Source organism: Neophocaena asiaeorientalis, unplaced genomic scaffold (genome assembly GCF_003031525.2).
Source record: "Neophocaena asiaeorientalis asiaeorientalis breed wild unplaced genomic scaffold, Neophocaena_asiaeorientalis_V1.1 scaffold150, whole genome shotgun sequence".
Classification (NCBI taxonomy): domain Eukaryota; kingdom Metazoa; phylum Chordata; class Mammalia; order Artiodactyla; family Phocoenidae; genus Neophocaena; species Neophocaena asiaeorientalis.
In genome coordinates, this window is record NW_020176571.1 from 11,689,055 (window position 1) to 11,712,038 (window position 22,984).

A 22,984-nucleotide genomic window follows, 5' to 3' on the forward strand; every position below is an offset into this window, starting at 1 on the left:
TGCATTTACAGGATTTATAAAAAAAATTTCTAGTGATATCTGGAATGTAAGCTTAAAAACATATGATGAAGATTACCCCTTGATCCTGTCAAAGTATCACTGTGATTAGATGTATAACATCATTTGGAGGTAACAGTAAAATATTAAATTTGAGGGTCTTGATGAATCTGAGGGCCCAGGACAAAAAGTGACTCTTCTATGCCCTTCCTCACTGCCATGAGAGGCTCATTACTTCTATTTTTTCATATAAACTTACCACAATATTATTATCGTTTCTATTTTGTAGTTGAGGAAACTGGGACCAATAGGTTAAACCATTTGCTCAAAATGGCAGCCCTTTGGTAGAAAGTGCCATGATTCAGCCACAGATCGTTTGGCCTCCCAAACCCATGCCTCTCTGAGAGTCATCCTGAAGCAATCTGGATGGCACATTATGGTGTCAGACTGAAAAGTGTCCTCATAAAAAAGACCAAGTTGCATGAAACTCCTGATACAGTAACTAGCCTGTGGTCGGTGTATAAAAAACAGTGGTCATTACCGTGAAACTCATGTTTCAGTGCACTATACCTTCATATCCCAGAGAAGTCCATGTACCAGCCATGAAAACAAATGAATTCTTGAAGGATTTATTCAACTGGTTTAATCATTGTGAAAGGAGAAATCTTCAAGAAAATGCATACACTGTGACACAGGAAATGACATTACAAATCTCTCCTTTACCAAGTTTCTAGTTACAAAAAACTACGCAGATTGGGAGGCTAAACACTCCCAATGTTAACTAAATATAGTTAAAACTTCAAATAGAATTTGTTCATTGCAAAGGGTTGTTCAAAACCTGGACGTGTTTCTCCACTGTCATGCATGCATCTGACCATTCCATAGGCATTTATTGTGAGCCTGTCGGAGAGAAGGCATACTGTGTGTGTGTGTTTGTGGACAGCAAGCTGGGAGGGAGAGGTGAGTATTAGCTACAAGGAGGAATGAAACATTACCTGCAACTTCAAGGGACTTAAAACCCTCTGACTTGTAAGCCTAATACACTGCTGAGTGTTCTTTCGTCCGTATAAATGTCTCTTGCATTTGCCCCTTTCCATTCCTCTATTTATGTCCTCTGTTTTACCAATATGCTGTTCATTGGCTTCACACTACACAAGATTGACTGTTATATTTTCTTACCATCAAGATTTTTAAAGTTTTGTGACTTTGACAAATTACCTCACCTTAAAAAGGAGCCTCAGCTTGCTTTATACGTAAAAGGGGAGAAATAAAAATGTACTGCTTAAAAGCTAAAGATTCAATCATTGGAGCTATGATTTTATGAAATTGCTCCCAACACAAAATAAACATTAACATTTGCAGGTGAGTACTACTTTTTATTCCTTATTCCTTTCTTAGCTTTCTGAAAATAGACTTTGGGATCTATGGTATTTGTGAGATGATTAATACTCTTTCTCCTTAACAAAAATCTTCGGGCTTATTTAGATATCTGACTTACCTACATTATTTAGGTCTCTGATTCACCTACTTCCATCCATGCTCATCAAATCCATGCTCAACTGCTACCAGAGTGATCCAAGACGGATATGACCTATGATTCCCCCAGCTAAAACACTTCAGTGGCCATTCCTTGTAAACAATGTCCAAATGCCTTAGTGTGATTTTTCCCAATGTCGTCCGTGTTTATTTTTCCCATCTTATTTCCCGGTGCACCACCTTGAGCCCTCCAGTTAACACTTAACTGTTTGCAACTCATTGATGCATTACATTCATTCTACAGGTATTTACTGAGCATAAGTTATACATTAGCCACTGTGCTAAGCTTAGGGAATCCTGAAGTAACCAAGGCAAATGTGACCCACCTTCAGACAGCTGATTGTCTAGTTTAAAAGGGTTCATACAGCTGTTTACAGCACCCTCCAGCCCCACAAATGCCTGGAGAATTTCAGAGCTGAATCTCTCTATGAAATCCCTCCTGCCTACCTGCCCTGCCCACATAGAAGAGCTGACCCTGCCCACATCCTCCATCTGCACTCATACACATTGCCATCCAAGCTTATCCAGCACTTTATTATAACAATACAGGCACGAGTCTACCTCACCAAGACAGTGCACAAGCAATGACCATCTCCTATTCATCTTTAAAATGAATCAAAGGACATGGAAACAGACACTGTGAAGATCATGGCCAAGCACACAGAAACACGTAATAACCTTCTGTCTAGAAATGAAAGACTGAAGGAATTGATTATCTTTGCAAAAACCAAAAAAAGTTTTTCCCTTTTCAGTTTCTTCAAGTCATTCTGTAGAGTGCAAGTCCCTTAGGGTCAAGGACCATATGTTACCGGCCCTGTGCTGGGCACATACTAATCACAAAATAAGTATTTGTTGAATATATACTCTAGATATACAGTTCATAATGACTAGGCCATGGTAAGAATGTCACAATATCGTACTCAAGAGAACTGAAACCAACGCTAATCAGATTGACAAGGCCACAAGAAAATGTACCTGTGTACGGTATAAAATCCATTTTATGATCGTATAATTTGAGTCCTCAAGTCTAGTCACTGGACATATAGGCAGAGAAAGAATCATAAAACCTTAGAATGAGTCATTCTTACCACAGCCAAGATACTGTAGCTCTAGGTGACGTAAAAAGAAACGAATTTCAAATTTAGAAAATGCTATTGGTTCCTATAGTAGATAATAACAATAATAGCAAATATATACAGTGTTTTTTGCTTGCCAGGCACTGTTCAAAGCATTTTACATGTACTAACTCATTAAATTCTCCTGTCAACCCTACAAGATATCTCCACTATACACACAAGCAAAATGAGGGACAGACGGGTAAAGTAATTTGCTCAGCTAATAACTGGATTTGCACCCAGGACGTCTGGCTCCAGTGTCTTTGCTCTTAACCACAATGCTAGTCTCATTCTTTATGGTTGCATAATAATAAAAGGCCATGCAGACCCTGTGAAAGCAAACGCCTTCCTAAACATATGTGGTATATTTCAGGAGTCCTTAACTTCTTTGTAGTATTGACTTCTATTTTATATTTGAAGTTTACCAAAAAAACCCAGTATTTATAAGTGAGACAATAGAGGGAGGACAATGAAAGTTAGAGAAGGATCTGAAAGAAATTATATAAGGGCTGTTGGTCATACTGTAATACTACCTAAACATATCATACATAATTAGATGGGAAAATCCACCTAAGGTACTGGTACCGTGCAAAAAGACTCCTTAGAAAGTACTGAATACATTTCATCTGTAGTTCTAAATTGTATGACAGCCAGCAGAGATAAACGGCGTTGGTAGCTTCTGTAAAAATTATTTTTAAAATAATCCTTATCTATCAATCGCTACTTCATTCCCAATAATATAAACAAGGCATGGGTTCAAGCTACGGCTTTGAACAAGTCATTCATAAAAAGTAAGTAGTTAGAAATAGAATTATACCCCATTAAATACACAAACATACCATAGAGAGCCTTTGCACTTGTTCTTGAACTGTGTTCTCTGTCCATGGAAAAGGTGGGTGGTGATCCGTAGCCACTGCAAAAAAAAAAAAAAAAGGTCATCGTGCTGAGTTAAAGTCCAAAGTAAGCAATAAAATGTCAAAACTACAAATAAAAATTCCAGTGGACCACAATCACCATGTGTTTTTAAAGAACATATAGAGTTTATACAACCGGCTCTGTAAAATAGAGCCAGATACTGATCCAGTCAAGAAATAGGCTATTGGATCCTGACCCACCGTGGATGGAGGCTGGTACAAATGGCAACCTCTCAGGCATCAAGTCAGAACCGCAGCCAAGGGGATTCAACAAGGTTGAAGCTGCCTTAGAAGAATTTAAGTTTGCCATACTAAATTGAGCTGCGAGCAGTGATCCAATCATAAAAAGTTCTCAATCACTTAGACTGTAACGAAATAGACACTACTTTCACAAATACTTAAAATGCAGTTAATGAACATAACACGGTATCGTTAAATTTGACCAGCTTTACCAGGTACTTCTACCTTACTGTTGCTGTTATGTGAATATTATTTGAATTTTTAAAATGTATTCAGTAAACATTTATTAAGCCCTAAAATCTAGAAGAATGAGGGGTAAGGCGGGGCAGGGGGAGGGTACTGTTAATAAAACAAGTAAAAAAAAAAGTTAAAAAAAGATAAATAAATAAATAAAAATAAAATAAAACAAGTAAAATGGTTACAACAGAATGTGACATCTGGGTTAAACTAATAGATATAACATCAAATAAGGACTAAATTTTTATAAGGATGCCCAAGAAGGCTTCACTGGCATTTAAGCAGAATCTAAAAGAATGGGAAGCAGCTCTAGAGGCAGGTGGAGAATTAAGTGAGGAAAAAGCATGTAGATCTGGCTCAAGAACTAGCATGACGCCCAAGGGGAAAAGCATCTAGTGGGATTGGAAGAGATGAATGACTCGAGAAGTAGGGAAGGCAAATAGAGGGCTTAAGGATTAAATTTCTATTCTCTAGATGGAGTAAATATCTTTATACTGGGAAGTAACATGATCCAAACAACTTTTTAAGAAAGATAATCCAGGAATTAATGGCAAGGTAACCAGATGGAAAGGTGCTGCAAAAATTCAGGTAGGAGATAAAGGCCACAAATAAAGTTAGAAAAGAAAGAATAGTATGGGATAGAATCAAGAGTGCCTTAATAGAAGAAATTATAATAAATTCATGATTAAATGTTACAAGAAAAAGAAAAAATTGAGGGTGTAGCAAAACTTTCTGGCTTGAATAAATTGATGGACAAGATGAAGATAGTACTTGACATACTCCCCTGGTGTCTCTTACCAACCAACACCAAAGGGATTTGCAATCATCTTTGTAAAGAGGAAGGTGAAGCAATGTGAACACCCTGGTTCTGAAAAATGTGAATAACGTGGTTGTGAAAAATAATGAACTCTATACCATGATGGCCAATATAAAATAACAACAATATTAATCACAATATATAAGGCAATGGCCACTTAAGTCAGGGCGGTGATTTCAAATTATATCTAAAGCCATAGGGACTTGTCTCTTTTTGTTTTACACAATGGTAAATATCTCGAGAGACTGGACTAGATGACATTTAACTTTCCTCAAATGCAAATATTTTATGAATACCAAAAAAGAATGCTCCAGGGGGCTTCCCTGGTGGCGCAGTGGCTGAGAATCTGCCTGTCAATGCAGGGGACACGGGTTCGAGCCCTGGTCTGGGAAGATCCCACACGCCACGGAGCAACTGGGCCCGGTGAGCCACAGTTACTGAGACTGCGCGTCTGGAGCCTGTGCTCCGCAACAAGAGAGGCTGCAACAGTGAGAGGCCTGCGCACCACGATGAAGAGTGGCCCCCCGCTCGAGGCAACTAGAGAAAGCGCTCACACAGAAACGAAGACCCAACACTGCCATAAGTAAATTAATTAAAAAAAAAAAAAAGAATGCTCCAGAGAAAGTGAAAGCTATGAAGTAGAGTATGTATGCAACTATGGAAAGCAATAATACATAAAATACCAGAACAAAATGTCTCTACTAGATCACTATCATTGGGGTTGATATTACTTAACCATCTTTTTCTTAAGAGACACAGTAAACTTTTAACAATAACATATCTTAGTGTTAGAAAGAAATTATATATTGAGGAATGAACTACATAAAGAAATGAAAGAGATCTTTTCATTGAAAATACAAAACAATTAAAACCACCAAATCAAATTTAAAAAACCAAGAAATTAAATACAAAATTTCCAACTTACTTCATTTGAGATGGATACATTCCAAAACCACTGGGATGATTAGAAATATGACCATTCATTATGACTTTAATGTTCTGAAAAAAGAAAGGTACATGGATTGAAGGCATTAAAAAGGTTGAGACATCTCAGTTTTAAAGTTTTTCATTCAACAAAATATGTGTCACTTCCAGGATGATGCTAGAAATATAAAGATCTCCACCCTCAAAGAGCTCAGGCTCCAGAAGTACAGATGGACATATAAACAAAGATTAAATTGGCATTTAACGTTAATATACTAACATTGTAAGCAAATATAAAAAAGAACAATTTTAAATATAATTCTGAACCCTCTAACTACAAAAACATAATTCTATATACCACTCAACCTCATCACTGTCAGTTTTATGAAATGTTACTTTGTTTAATGTTTCATTATGAAAGTAATGTAAGCTCATAAAATTTAAAAACTTGAGAAATAAGGAAAAGCACAAAATACAAAAAAGTACAGAGGGGAAAAATATCACCCAGAGCCCTATCATTTAAAGATAACCATCAGATGTTCCTTAAAGAACTAAGAACGGAACTACCATATGACTCAGCAATCCCACTACTGGGCATATACCCTAAGAAAACCATAATTCAAAAAGAGTCATGTACCAAAATGTTCATTGCAGCTCTATTTACAATAGCCAGGACATGCAAGCAACCTAAGTGTCCATCGACAGATGAATGGATAAAGATGTGGCACATATATACGATGGAATATTACTCAGCCATAAAAGAAACGAAATTGAGTTATTTGTAGTGAGGTGGATGGACCTAGAGTCTTTCATACAGAGTGAAGTAAGTCAGAAAGAGAAGAACAAATACCATATGCTAACACATATAATATGGAATCTAAAAAAAAAAGAAAAGGTTCTGAAGAACCTAGGGGCAGGACAGGAATAAAGACACAGACTTAAGAGACTGGACTTGAGGACACAGGGAGCGGGAAGGGTAAGCTGGGACGAAGTGAGAGAGTGGCATGGACATATATACACTACCAAATGTAAAACAGATAGCTAGTGGGAAGCAGCCGCACAGCACAGGAAGATCAGCTTAGTGCTTTGTGACCACCTAGAGGGGTGGGATAGGGAGGGTGGGAGGGAGACGCAAGAGGGAGGGGATATGGGGATATATGTATATGTATAGCTGATTTACTATGTTATAAAGCAGAAACTAACAAACCATTGTAAAGCAGTTATACTCCAATAAAGATGTTAAAATAAATAAATAAATAAAAATAACCATTTAACAGTCCTGTCAATTTCCTCCAGTCTTTTTTCCTGTATCTAGTTTTCCTTCCTTCCCTCCTTCCTTCCTTCCTTCCTTCCTCCATCCCTCCCTCCCTTCTTTCCATTTTCTTATTTCCTTCTTTCAAAGCACATTTGACAACATCCTATATATACACTTGGATACATCTTTTTTCTCAAGATGGTATTCATTTACACAACTTTTACTTTTCACAAGAAAACAACTTTTTAAATTAACACCAGAAATTTATCTTCAGAAACCATTTGTAATCTGTTTCACAAATTAAACAAATTTCCTTCAAACAAGATAAATGCAAATAAGTAAAACTTCCTTACTGCCAAATCCAACGGCCTTTTTTTTCTCCTCGACAGTACAGCTACACCTGAATTACTTCTATTCACCCCTGAACATGTGGCCCTTCCTGCTTTCTGTGGCACTAAACTGTTTTGGATCTTGTCTCACTTTTCTGACTTTTGTATACGTTACATTATTATGTCTTTTCAATAACTGAGAGGTAGGTAGGACATATCCCAGCTTTATTATAAGACAAAGGCAAAGAGTAGAAATATTAACAACTACTGTGTGAGTTATCTGTCAGGTACTATGATGGATCCTGGCACTACCAAGGTGATCAAAAGAGACATAGTCCTAGCTTTGGGCAAATAGTCTGGTGGGAAAAACATACATTTAGTGAATAAATATAAAATTTTAAATTGTTGTTACTATCACAAAGGGAAAATTCAGGGTCACTCGGGGGGGTATATAATATGAGAACTTAATTCAGATCGGGAGGCACAGAAAGCCTGCATAAAGAATATTCAAGACCTAGTAACTTCCAGTTAATTCTTTCTCATTGTTCACATTTCAATTCAATCACCGTGTCCTCAGGGAAGCATTTACTGACCTCTGTGAATAGATAAAAGCCCACCACTATCAGATACTCTCAGCACAATACACAATTTTTCAAAGTATTTACCACAGTTGTAATTTCTCATTTGTTTAAATTAATTCCTGATTCTTCACTAGACTTTAAGTTCCATAAGGGCAGAGCTGCTTTGATGACTGCTGCTTCTTAAGCAGTAAGAATAGTACAAAATATTTAATATTTGAATTAAATATTAATTCAAATAAAAAAAGAAGGAAGGAGAGTCCACATCCTACTCTTCAAAGAGTTTATTGTATTCTTAAGGAGACAAAACCAATCCATATGAAACACACAGTAAATAAGTCCCAATGTATGAGGCTCTATTTTAGACCTACTAGAGGTTCTGAGGTAGGAAAAGCAAGGCAACTGCCATAATTTTTTGAAGGGCTGGGACTTGACCTAGTTCTTAAAAAATGGATAGGATTTATAAAGGTCCTCAAAACACTCAAGTTTTTTTTTTTAATTTATTAGTATTTTTAAATTTTATTTATTTTTGGCTGTGTTGGGTCTTCGTTGCTGCATGCGGGCGTTCTCTAGTTGTGGCGAGCGGGGGTTACTCTTCGTTGCAGAGCGCGGGCTTCTCACTGCAGTGGCTTCTCTTGTTGCGGAGCACGGGCTCTAGGAGCACTGACTTCAGTAGTTGTGGCATGCAGGCTTCAGTAGTTGTGGCACAGGCTTAGCTGATCTGTGGCATGTGGGATCTTCCCGGACCAGGGCTCGAACCCATGTCCCCTGCATTGGCAGGCAGATTCTTAACCACTGCACCACCAGGGAAACCCAAAACACTCATTTAATTCAACCTTTCCTGAAGTCTTGTCCATATTTATTCACAGCTTAGAAGCAAATTTCCAAATTAAGGAACAAAGAAATATTGACCTCTAACCAAGTATTGCATCCATAAAATTACATTTATACTATATTATCATTTGTTTTTATTATTGTTGTTTATTTTCCTTCAATTTATACTTAGATACAATCAGTGTACAGAGGTAAACCAATTCTCTGGAGAAAAATAAACCCCTGATTTGTAGTACTTCCTGATTTCCTTGGTATAAGTATTTCCACTATGGCCCATTTCAAGCTAGCATTGGTTTAAAAGCAGCTTACAAAATCCTAAATATTTCACAATTGGCTCTCACAAGTCTACAGAATCAAGAGAGAGCACATCACTGTTACATTCTGGAATTTGGGCCAGAACAGAGGCCTGGGATAACATTATGGATCTAGAGCTAAAGGTTAGGACAGAGGCTTTCACAGACGCCTGGAACTTTAACACCATTTCTGGCACTAACTAGCCGAAAGGAAGTCAATTAAGCCTCTGTCTCAATTTTCTCATCAGTAAAATACAGATAATTCTTGGTCTTTCTAGCTCACAGGGCTAGTGAAAGATCAAATGAGATAGATGTACAAGTTTCTTCTAAAGTTAAAAAAAAAAAAAAAGAAGTACTCTTTTAAAACAAGCTGGTTCATTCAGCACATAAATTAAACCCCCAGGGTTTGTAGTCGTTTTGATCTAGTTTGCATTTTAAACCCACAGCAGGTGGTTTTAGTGAAAAGAGATAGCCATGACCGGCTCATCTTTTTCATGTTTAATTCTTCATGACAGTCAAATAAATTCGGGGTTTGTTTTGCTTTAAAATAGTGATCTGTCAGAATAAGAGAATAGAATAAAAGGGAATAGAAAATGTTGATTTGCTAAACTGAATTTTAAATATAGAAACTTTTCTCTTTGGCAACCATAGTGTCATTTGTCAGAGATGCTCAGGTAGCAACATAGGTTTCAGATATTTAAACACAGTAACACAGGGCACACCTTGCAAAAGGAAACAATTACAAATGTTTTCCCCCCTTTAGGCTTTTAAGAGACATATCCAATTTATACCTATATGGACTATATGTATATATAATATAGAAGAACCATCAGTCTTACTAAGAAATTAGCTGCTTTTATTTTTATTAACTCTTAAAACAACTTAAAAACTGAGACACAGTTTTTCTTCATTACTTTTTTTTTTTTTTTTTTTTGGGACCACCAGGGAAGCCCTCTTCATTACTTTTAAGGACTCACAAATTCAGTTAACTCTACTACATTAACTACTTAATTCTAAAAAAGTGTACACTAAAATCTTCATAATAGCTTCCAACAAATCTGAAATAAGAATATCAGTTTCCTTACGAAAACATTTCTTGTAAGTCATAGTTACTATAATTTTCTCCTTATTTTCTCCAGCAAATAAAGTGGTAAATTTAAGATCTCAGTTCAACATACCTAAAATGTTGAACACTGAAATTTTCAAAGGAAAATAAATAGAATGTATGAAAATCATGGTAAGCAGAAACAAATGAGGCTATATTAAGGCTAAACCAGCAAGTTAAAATTGTATTGGAAAGTTTAAGATCCCAAATATAAATAAATAAATAACAATTTATATTTCCGTTTCTTTTCTTCACTCTTGCTTGCATATGGTATCAATTTTCAAATTGATGAATGAGTTTGTAGTCATCACGCAGTGTTAGAATCCCGTCTACCCAATCTAGCTACCACACAATGACTTGTGCTCTCAGAAAAATGTCACAGACACCTTTTTGTTTATTTAAGTTTTTGTTAGTCTGTTTGGGTGTACCTATCTTGAAGTATCTGTATTTCAATTTCAGTTTAAGTCACATCTCTGGGTCTAAGTTATAACCAAGATAGGGGTGAGGAGACTGATTACCATCATTATTTAGGGTTTTAACTAAAAGACCGTTGAAATGTAATTTCTACCAATACTTTGTGACATTGTCTACTAGTGATTGCACTTAATTTACTAAAAGACAAAAAAATGTGCTTTAAACCTGCTAAATCATCACATATTCTGTCTCCTTCTGTGTCTTCTAGGAGTAACTTTTCAATACTTCTTACCAGTACTGTTGTCTGTAGAGATGTCACCTTCTCTATTTCTCTATGTCATTTGGTCTAATATTTAGTAATAAAGAATTTGTGTGTGTGAATAAATTTAGGAAACTAATAACAGTAAACTGTTATGATAACAGTAATAATAATGATGACGACAATAGTAGCTAACACTTGTGAAGGTGTCACAATAATTTCTAGGCCATATGGAAGCACAATATTTTCTCAAGGCCAATATCGATGTAGAAAGAGTAATTCTGTGCCTTAAAGGCACAATACCTTGTAATCACTTAAAATAATTAACTTGACTCCTCTTTTTTTATAATTCTGAGAAAAATGTTTCACTGTTTATAGGTAAGATCATAATTTGGGGGAAAATATATGTTCAATTCAGAATGTTGTTGGTTTAACAATTAGTTGAAGAAAAATATTTGTTACTAAAATTTAATAAGCAGAAGAAGAACTACAATCCTGCAATCTGTGGAACAAAAACCACATTCACGGAAAGATAGACAAGAAGAAAAGGCAGAGGGCTATGTACCAGATGAAGAAAAAACATAAAACCTCAGAAAAACAACTAAATGAAGTGGAGATAGGCAACCTTCCAGAAAAGGAATTCAGAATAATGGTAGTGAAGATAATCCAGGACCTCAGAAAAAGAATGGAGGCAAAGATCTAGAAGATGCAAGAAATGTTTAACATAGACCTAGAAGAATTAAAGAACAAACAAACAGAGATGAACAATACAATAACTAAAATGAAAACTACACTAGAAGGAATCAATATCAGAATAACTGAGGCAGAAGAATGGGAAAGTGACCTGGAAGACAGAATGGTGGAATTCACTGCTGTGGAACAAAATAAAGAAAAAAGAATGAAAAGAAATGAGACAGCCTAAGAGACCTCTGGAACAACATTAAACACAACAACATTCACATTATAGGGGTCCCAGAAGGATCGTATGTTAAAGTGGAACAAATATCGCATGTATGTGGAACCTAGAAAAATGGTACAGATGAACCGGTTCGCAGGGCAGAAGTTGAGACACATATGTAGAGAACAAACATATGAACACCAAGGGGGGAAAGCCGCGGGGGGTTGGGGATGGTGGTGTGATTAATTGGGCGATTGGAATTGACATGTATACACTGATGTGTATAAAATTGATGACTAATATGAACCTGCTGTATAAAAAAATAAATAAAATAAAATTCAAATATTAAAAAAAACAACTAATACTAAACGTTCTGTGGGTTATTTGCATGGAAAGATGTTAATATAAATGTTTCAGACATTACATGAAATTCCTAAAAATCTTATATGTTCTGGTATAATGTTATAAGTCATAATTCTACTTATTATTTTAAAATATATATCTCAGAAATAACTAAATTTCCTTCTCAATTGCATTATCATGAACTTTCATCAAATCTTTAACCATGGTCATTTTTAAGTCTTTTGTCATTTACAGACAATTCTGGGTGTACTCTGATGCTTTTGCAAAAATGTTCCTATAAAAGGTTTCATCTTCAAGGAATTCATGGAAAAGACTGACAAGTACAGGTCTCTGGTAACTGACTATACTGCTGAACTGATTGAACAAGCATTTTCAGAACTCTAATGGAAAACTGATGAATTCATAAAAGTGCTAACGAAAGATCAAGATGAAAAAAATTAATTACATGGGACTGAGTGAACTGATGAGGATGACTGTAATTTTTGTGACTTTCTGTTTGAATAATAAAATAAAAAAATAAAAATTGAAGGTTTGCATCAAAAAAAATTTAATGAACAACTAAAAAGAAACACTTTAGCCATAATTATATGTGTAATATTGTGATAGATTTGATAGGAAGGCCTAGTACAGAGAAGAATCATATATACCCTATTAGTACTATTTGAGTATTTCCCTCTAATTCTTGTTGCACTGATGACATTATCAGTGCATATACACTGCTTGGATGTTAAACACAGGAAATGACTAATATCTCAGTTCAAAACATTGTTAAGGTCCTACTGTATAGCACAGAGAACTATACTCAATATTTGTAATAACCTATAAGGGAAAACAATCTGAAAAAAATATGTATAACTGAATCACTTTACTGTACACCTGAAACTAACACAACACTGTAAATCAACTGTACTTCAATTAAAATTTTTTTTTTTTTAATAAATTTATTTATTTATTTTTGGCTGTGTTAGGTCTGTCGCAGCCTCTCTTGTTGTGGAGCACAAGCTCCAGACGCGCAGGCTCAGTAGTTGTGGCTCACGGGCCTAGTTGCTCCGCGGCATGTGGGATCCTCCCAGACCAGGGCTCGAACCCGTGTCCCCTGCATTGGCAGGCAGACTCTCAACCACTGCGCCACCAGGGAAGCCCCAATTTTAAAATTTTTAATAAAAATAAATAAATAAGGTCATATTCATAGGTACAGGGCAGTAGGATATGAACATATCTTTTGGAGGGACACAATTCAATCTGCAATAATGACCCTGTCAGTTTTCTGAGGAGTGCTGCATTTTGATATTCTGCAGGATGTCTCTCCATCAGGGTTTACCTGATGTTTTTCTCATGATTAGAATGGGGTTACAGGTTTTGGAAAGGAAGACCACAGAGATATATGCCATTCTCATCACATCACACCAAGACTACACGCTGTTAGCATGACTCTACATCGTTTATGCTGACCTTGGTCCTTGACTGAAGCAGCATCTGTCAGGTTTCCCCACTACAAAGTGACTTTCCTCACCACCACTCTACAGGCCTCTTGGGAAGGAGGTCATTATATGCACCCCACACTTAAGGGGTGGAGAGTTCTGCTCCACCTCCTTGAGGAAGGAGTATCTGCACAAATTATTTGGAATTCTTCTACATGGGAGATTTATATATTCACCACCATTTATTTATTTATTCTGCTTTTTAATATTGAACTGAAAAGATGGAAAAAGAAAAAAGAAGGGTTCAGATTCACCAAATAAAAACTCTTGATGATTCACTGCCTGTAAAACTCCTGTTTCAGTTGGTTCAGACAAGATCTGAGTTAGCTTTAGTTCTGTGCTGGGCATAGAATACTGCTAAAAAAGAAAGAAAGGAAGGAAGGAAGGAAGAGAGGGAAAGAAAGGGAAGAAAAGAAAGGAAGGAAGAAAGGAAGGAAGGAAGGAAGGAAGAAAGAAAGAAAGAAAGAAAGAAAGAAAGAAAAGAAAAGAAAAGAAAAAAAGAGAGGGAGAAAGAAAAGAGAGAAAGAAAGCAAGTGAAATCAGGGCATGAGAGAGATCCCAGCCCTTAACAAAAACCCTAGCTACCACCACCAAAAGATGACCAGAACTTTAAAAGGTAAACATTATCTAAGAAGTTCAAATCTTTCCAGAAGCAAAAATTGTTGGACATAGAGTCTCAAGAAGAGGTAGGAGAATATTCACTGTGGACATTTTCTCTCAGGGTAAAAATAAAACTATAACTTTTTCTGTCAATTCATTTCTCAATTGAGCAGAATTCAGAGAAGAACATTTTGGAAAAATAAGTCAAGAAGACCATCTCAGTAATTTTTACCCCACCCCCAGTAAGTTTCTTGCAAATCTCTACTTTTTGTAAATCAACCTTGAGGGTTAGTATTCACTGATATTCTATGAACCTTGGCGGACGGTTTCCAGAATTAACCTTTGTGCCATTGACTAATGCAAAACAAAAGCCACTGAGGAATTAGGATCTCATATGACATATTTTTATTGCTAAACTTCCTTCTTCCCTAGTAGTGCCATATGCTAAATTAGTACAGGTCAATATATCTTACAAAGGCAAACAAAGCATTATCTGGGCCTGACGTAACCCAGCTGGGTGGAGAGATAGAAAAATATGTTCTAAAATTATCTTTAATGAAATCAAAACTCTTGAATTCAAATTTCATTATGATGTATTAAGTGGCCCCTAAAAATAGTAAATCAAAAACCTTACAGGTACAGTGAGAAGCGTTCTAACCCACGGATAAGATATAACATTTTAATATTTAACTACCCTGTTGCCACATGGTTACCTTCCTCGGTATTACCTAGAGCAACGGATGTTAAACAATAAACTAAACGCGGCAGGTGATTCACTCTGAATTTTCAGTACAGCTCCTTAAGAGGACCAATGCTTTACAAACTGTACAACATAATTTTAGAAATGGTCACAACCCACAAAGTGGGAAATGTCACCTTTAAGCAACTGTTATGCTGAATGCATCCCACTTTTCCAAAACATAAACACATCTCCCTAAGGTTATTAGAAATAAAAATGTTTAATTGTTAAACGATACAGGACTTTTTTTTAAGAAATGCAATTCTGTACAAATGAAGGTTAAATCAAGCTTTCTGATGCATTATAATGTACATGCTTACATCACTCCCAAACTGCTTCTCAGATATTTTATAAAAAGATGCTACTTGTCATCTCAACTTCATCTCTCCCTGCCTGCCATACCACTCAAACATTGATCATTTTGATAAGAAGTCATAGAGGTCTCATATCTTATCAAAGACTATTCATTATTTCAATTTGTTTGATCTGTTTTAGCAAGATATGGTTTCACAGGTCCAAATACCAGCATAATGGTTACACAGGGACAGGTATTTTGCTCTAATAGAATACCTTGTATACTGCTTCAGGTATCAGAGCGTACCAAGTTCAATATACATAACTTTGTAAGCCCATGGAAAGTTCATGACTAGGCAGATAAGGTAAAATTCTCAGATCATTCCTAACTGCTTCTTATTCCTATTATTCAATACAGCTCAATATTGTGTTGACAAATATAAAAATGCACTCCTTTCAAAATACTGTTTTTCATTTATCTTCAGAAATAGAGGCAGTCCTAATACGCTGTTAGAAAGTGATGCAACCAAGAATAGTCCAAAAACAAAGCCAATTCCAGTAATCATCTACATTTGGCTGAATATAAAAATAACTGATTGTCAGTAGATACTTTTACTAAGAAAACAAATCCCTGGCACCCCATCCAACTCACAGAAGACCTATGACTAACAAAGACTTCCTTGAAAACTTGCCCATCTTACAAGGAAATTTTAGGGAAAAGAAAGAAAGAAAAGGTGTATTTAGGAAATGAGCATATTACAGACAATGTAAGGACAGCACTGTATAAAGTTCAGGAGAAGCTAGAGCAGGGGTGGGTCTCCAGAACAAAATCTCCCTCAAGGAAGGACTGAATCAAAGAAGGCAAGATAAAGACCTTTAGAAATGTATGTTTATAGTACAATGTGGCAAGTAGACAGGCAGAAGGCAAGGTGGGCACCTCCTACTGGGAAGGGGAGGGCATTCAGTTCCTAAAAGCCTTCCTTCAGGTTTTGATGCGTGAGCCAGGTAAGCCAGAAGAGAAAAGGGAAGAGCGAAGACAAGAAACAGCTCCATACAGTTAGGAAACCGCCAGCAGCTCAGAGTTACTTAGAATAGCTTAAGAAGTAGGAAGTAATGAGGATGAAGCTGGAGATGGAGTGAGAATGCACATCACAGAAGGCAATGTTACATTTATATCAAATTTGGTTAGACCAAAGTTTAGTGCATCGTGTCTGCACAATTGCCATTCACAGTAGGCTAGGGTTAAATTTCCTTTTTTTTTTAAAATTTCCTTTTTTGTACAACCTTTCCTCTTTATTAGAGTTAATAATTATTTTACCTTCGACCCTTAGTTCTCCTATGTACTTTTATTAATTTCATCCCTTTACTCTCCACCAGAAGTGTCTCCTTTGAGTACATTTAAACACCATCTATTCCGTCATTTTTATCTTTCTGCGGGTATCTCTCTCTGATCTCTATATATTCCTGTCACAGTCGGAATCGATGACTCTCTAAGCCTCCTGCACAGCTTTTGTCGTGGTACCCAAATGCAACATCTTGTTCATTACCTTCATCTTTCTCCTATCTTAGATCCTTGTTTCCTGGATCCCGAGTCTCTCCCTTTCCTATTTTTACTTTCTTATCTTGGAAAAGCACATACTTCTGGAGCTTCCTGACAAAGAGTATGATGAGAAAAATAATTTCTGAAGCTTTATATAACTGAAGACATGTTTATAGTACTTTCGTAGATGATCAATAGTTTGTCTTGGTTTCAAATTCCATAATGGAAATTATTTTTGTAATCTTGAAGGCATTGTTCTTGTCTTCAGTGTTTTTCCCGAGATGTCAGGTGCCATTCTGTTTCTCAGTATTTTGTAAGGGACTATTTTATTATCTTTCTGCAATTCTGGAGTTTGGGGATCGTCAATTTTCTCCCCTGATGTTTTGATATTTCATGACTACATCAGTGTAGGAGTTTTTTAAAAATTCAATATTTTAGAAACTCAATAGGCTTTTTCAAATTTGAAAATTATTGTCCTTAAATTCTAGGAAATTTTCTTGACTTATTTCTTTGATAGTTTATTTACAACATTTTTTTTTAATTTTTCTTTTTTCTAAAAAAGTCTGTTATTCAGAATAGGACCTCTTGGACTGAGTGTCTAATTTTCTTGTCTCTTCTCTTTTGTTTTCCATTTCCTGTTATTTTTGTTCTACTTTTTGAGTGGTTTCCTCAACTTTATCTTCAAAATACTTTTAAAATTTTCCATGTCCTCTATCAATTTTCAATTATTTCCAGAAGTACATTTTTATGCCCTAAATGTTTCTTTTCTCATAGCACCTGTTCTTATTTCCTAACTGCAGTGTATTCTTGGATGTTTCTGAGAATAATGATTGTATTTAAAAATGTTTTTCTCACATCATCATCTCTATTTCTGGCAATTTCCTTGTCTTCTCCAGGTTTGTTTTGGTCTCTGGATTTCTTCAAATGTCTGGTGATCATTGGTCGCTCCTCACCTTGAAGGTAGAGCACTAAAGAGCTGACTGGAAAGTCTGTGTCAATGGGTGGGTCTTCTCAACAAGTGAGCTTCACTACAGAGCAATCTGGTTGGGCTGTTCCATTGGGAGACCTCCCCAACCATCAGTACCTACAGGTCTTCTGCACAGATAGATCAGATTCTTCAAAGAAGCATCTTCCAATTTCATCCCTGGAGAATACATATCTGACTGCCAAAATTTGGGGAGGAGTAGAAGTACCCTGAGGGTGTCTCACTGCTTAGTAAGTTTTTCCCTTAATCCTCCTACCTCCGTATGTGCCTTGGTATCTCCCACTTGAGAGTTCTCTACTTCACATTCTCCACGGAATAATCCTGCTGGAGAGTGGGGAGGCATCTGGGATCTAAGCTCTATTTAAACACACCCATCCTCCTGTTTCAGCCTCACCCTCATTGTTGAGTCTTTCTGAGGCTCTGAAGTGAACCTCAGTGTCTCTCCCTAGCAGCTTGGGTTTCAGCTTCTCAGGATGTGTAGGTTAGTTACAATCATCCCTGGACTTTCCAGAGTCCCTTGGTCTCACTGACTTTCTGCATTTTTCAAATCCCTTCATTGTCATTTATTTAGTTATTTATTTTTTTGGAGAGAGTGGAATATATGTATGTGCTTAATCTGCTTCTTTCTCTAACGTATTTTCATTGTCTAAACATTGACAAATATCTGTTAATGAAAAACTCAGAAGAAAAATTCAAAGTCACCTGTAATATGAACTTGAGAGGTTAAGGTGGCTGAGAAATATGAGTACAAGTTTATCCTAAAAATAAAAGTACCATAACAGCCAGAGCGAAAGCACAAAAAATGAAGGAGATTTACTTTACATAACGTCAGGTGATATTTTGGTAGTGTACATTTAACCGCCTGCTATTTTTATAACAACAAACGCTACTTTCAAATTCCAGGAAAGGAACAACATTATAATACGTAAAAGTGGGCAATATCTCTAGCTAACTCAGGCATTACAGTTAATGAAAAATTCTTTAAATGTTTTTCCAGAAATTATATCATAGCTTTAAATGCACAACAGAGTTAGGTTCCTAAATGAAACCTGAAATTCATCCTTAGGTAAATAACCACTAATTTATTCATTTTAATTAAATGGATTTTTAAATATATTTTTCCAAAGAGAAGCCCTTTTTAATAAATATATCTGGGAAACAAATTCTTTGTGAGCTACCCCAAAATAAAAGTCAGAGATATCTGTGCATTAGTTTTAAAATTCAAGTTGCCTATAAAAGTAGTGTGAAGCTTTCTTTTCTTGAGAGGTTAGATATTTACATAGTCATAAAAATTAAAGGAAGAAAAAAATTAAGTCCGATGGGAAAATTTTTTAAATCAAGGCTATGAAATTTCACATTTAAAAGGTAGTAAGTATAAGCTTTGATTGTGGATAGTACTACCTTTGAAAAATGTCTGCCAAATTATAACAATGGGCGTTTTCAAAATTAGCAGTAAAGTTCTTTATACCCAACCCCGAAATTATCCATGAACTGGGGTAACTTTAGACATATTTCTGTTCACTATTGTAAAAAAAAATAATAGTCATGCTTATTCATTAAGCATTTTAATGTGTCGGCCACTGTGCCAATCACTATTTGTACATTATCTTACGTAATTCTTACCACCTTATGAGGTTAGAAGAGCTTATTATCCCCATTTTAATGGGGAAGCTGTGACTTACAAAAGTTACAAGTAAAGGTAACTTGGTCATGATACCTACGTAGCATGTCTAAGATTTGATCACTAGTCATGCTTTTAACCACTGTTGTATAACTTTCCTTTAACTAATGATAAATCCAGTATTTTGAAGTTGGCTGGGGGTAAGTCAACACTGATGAATTAAAAATCAGAATGACCTCTGTAAATGAATCAAACAAGATTCATCCAGTGTTAATTGGCACGAGCCAACAGCAGTACTCATTCATTCATTCATTCACTTGTTCACAAGGATTTACTATGTAACCATTCCATAGTTATCAGTGCTCTGGATAAGCCCCGTCAAATAAAACTTCCAGCTTTGCTGAAAAAGTACAGTATCATCACTGTTCAATACAGTAGCTGAGCACAAGTGCTGAACACCTGAAGTGTGGATAGTGCCACCGAGGAACTGAAATTTGCATTCTTCTAGATTTAAATTAATTTAAATGCAAATAGCTACATATAGCCAATGGCAACCATATTAGACAGGATAGCTCTAGACCCTGGGTGCACAATTAACGAAATATACATGGTTCCTACCTTCATGCTGCTAACAATCTAGTGGGGGAGCCAGCATGAAATAAGTAAAATAATAAATATAATATTACAACATTTGTCAATTGCTTAGAAGAAAAAGAATAGAAAAGATAGTATTTATGAGGATATAAAGTCAGACTGAGTCAAACCTATCTATGAACTTCTGAAAAGTATGGGACTGAGAGATTCATTCTGAAATGTTATTTCAGGATTTCCTCACTTAAAACCTAGAATAATTAGTGAAACTTTGAGACAAATAATTTATGTAGTTTTTTGAAAGTGCTTTCAAGACTGATGCACGGAAACAGTGCCCTGTTGGCAAATCTATGCAAAACTCATCCTGAACAAGAATGTTGTTTTCAATCCTATTCGATAACAACCTGAATTTAAACGAAATAAAATAAAAGAGAATAGGGAAGAAGAATCACAAAAACTAAAGCAGTAAAATCTATAAAATGCTAACTGAAGGTACTTCAAGTTTAAGAGCCTGGGAAATGAGAGAGAGAGAAACAAATGAACTACTCTTCCCACTTGGGCAGAAATGGGATTTGTTTATAGCAACATGTCCACTTTTGGGCCAGTGTCAATTTATAACCCCCCCCAAAAAAATTACATTCCTGGATTTGAGCACCTGCAATTGAAACAGAGCAAACGCAACTCGCTATAGTGAATTATTAAGTGAAAAAAGTGTTTGATTCAGCCAGGGAAGGGAGAATCACTCCAACCCGTCACGTTCCTGGATCATACTGTATGGATTTTTGTTTGGGAAGTTAAGATAGATCTGTTTGGGTAAGCAGGCTATTTGAGGTCTGAAGGAAGTGGAAATTTGAAGAGGGAATTATCACAAGGGCTGGTAATGCCACATTTGCATTTCTTTCTTTCCATTCCCATAGCTTCCAACTCTGAGCAACTGGGAAAATGGCCCATAGGCAGAGGTAGGTAGAACAGACAAGGCGGAGCATGATTGGATTTAATTAAAATGTATTGCTCATTACAAGAACAAGTTTAACATTTCTAAATAGCCCCCAGATTAATTCCAGCTCTTTAGTAAATAAACTAGGTATCATTTAGCTAGCATAATCACTGTCCCCCTTTTTAAGCCAAATGATTTTGTAAAATCAGTGCACTGCGAGAACTGAACCACTACTGCTATGATTGCTAATAGCAGTGATAGGAGGAGGAGAAAGATGAGGAGGGGCAGCAGTAGCAGCTAACATTTAGATGCACTATGTGCCAGGCACAACTCTAAGTGCTTTACATCTATTATTTTCTTTTAATTGTCACATTAAACTCACGAGGTAGGAACCGCTACTGTGCTCACAGTACACATGAGTCAAGCTAGGTACAGAGTTTAATAGCATGCCAATGTCAAAAAGCTAATAAGTAGTTACATGTGGAATCTTAAACAAATGATACAAATGAACTTATTTACAAAACAGAAATAGACTCACAGACGTAGAAAAACTTATGGTTACCAAGGGAGGAAACGGGAGGGAGGGATAAATTGGGAATTAGGGATTAACAGATACACACTACTGTATATAAAATAGATAAACAACAAAGACCTACTATATAGCACAGGGAACTATGTTCAATATCTTGTAATAACCTATAATAGAAAAGAATCTGAAAAAGAAGAAAGATATATAACTGAATCACTTTGCTGTACACCTGAAACTTTGTAAATCAACTAAACTTCAGTTAAAAAAAATTTTTAAGTTAATTAGTAGATACAGAATAAAATCCAACCATTCTGCCACGGAGAGGAAAATAATGGTTAGAGAGTTGTTTTTCACCCAAATTCACGTAGCATCTAAATAGAACTAAAGGGACTTCCTTCTTTTACTATAAATTTATTACAAATGATAGTGCATACATTTGTATAGAAAAGAACTAACAGTCTAGTTTACTTATAAAGAAGAAAGAAAAGGACTGGATTCTGGATATTTATGAAGTAAAGGAAGGAGACAGTCAGAACTATTAGAAATAGTATCAAGACGAAGGCAAAGACAGTACCAGGATAAAAACAATGCACCCTAGAATTTCAAAATGATCACAAAATTCTAACAGGGCATAACATCACCTTAACTTCTGTTCAGCAAAGTCTATGCCTATTACAGAGTATTTTTCTATGGGAACATATTTCCAATTGTATAATTGCAATCAATAAAACTAGAACTGACTTTTATATCCAACTTTGAAGCAACATATATTTTTACAAACATGGGGACATATGAATTATTATGAAAGATAGATACCAAAAACTACCCCAAGAAGCCTTATGAAACTATAGAGATATTCCATTTTATCTCTATTAAACATAATGATATGTGGTGGGCACTTTTCCTCAAACTTCTGTGGGAAACATCTCTCATGAACTTCAACAAATCAACTTAAAAACATGTGCTGCTTTTTCTAACAATCTTACTTAGTTTTAGCAAATTTGATGGGAAAAGAGTTAACAGTTTTCCTCAAGCTGCTAAGTGTCAGCATAGCTTAAACTCAGCAACCTCTTGATTGACATATATACACTAATATGTATAAAATCGATAACTAATAAGAACCTGCTATATAAAAAATAATAAAATAAAATTCAAAAAAACTAAAAATAAATTGTAAGCATTTTCCTAGCTTATTAAAACTCCTAATAATAACCTAATCTAAATGGCTATAAATGACTTACCATGTGGCTGTGCCGTGACTTTTTAAGAAATGTTTTCATATTTACTTATTAAATAATTATTTTCCACAAGGAAGAAAAAAACAAGTCAGCAACCTCTTCTAATAGTTTTAATATATTACACTCCATGGGAGACATGCGATTGTTTCTGGTAACATACTTTTTCTTATATTTGGTGTTATCTCTTAAGTAGTTTTTAAACTCCCTAGCTTTGTGCTATATAAGCAGTAAAAATCTACTTTTGAAGAGTGTCAGGATTTTAAATGATCTCTTGGTCTTTTGATGATCTAAACTGGAATCATTTTAGAAGCTTTTGTAGAA

General features: G+C 35.7%; 1 protein-coding gene across 6 annotated transcripts in view; it reads right to left on the reverse strand.

The window, feature by feature from the left end:
* EPS8 (EGFR pathway substrate 8, signaling adaptor) overlaps positions 1 to 22,984 on the reverse strand; it is a 187,817-nt gene that overhangs the window by 64,436 nt on the left and 100,397 nt on the right. For all 6 annotated transcript variants that reach the window (XM_024733470.1, XM_024733468.1, XM_024733466.1 and 3 more), the window contains 2 exons: positions 5,782 to 5,855; positions 3,488 to 3,561 (listed from right to left, as the gene is read on the reverse strand). In XM_024733470.1, coding sequence (XP_024589238.1) covers positions 3,488 to 3,561; positions 5,782 to 5,840 — 133 coding nt within the window. In that variant the 5' untranslated portion in view covers positions 5,841 to 5,855. The remainder of the gene's footprint in view (positions 1 to 3,487; positions 3,562 to 5,781; positions 5,856 to 22,984) is intronic.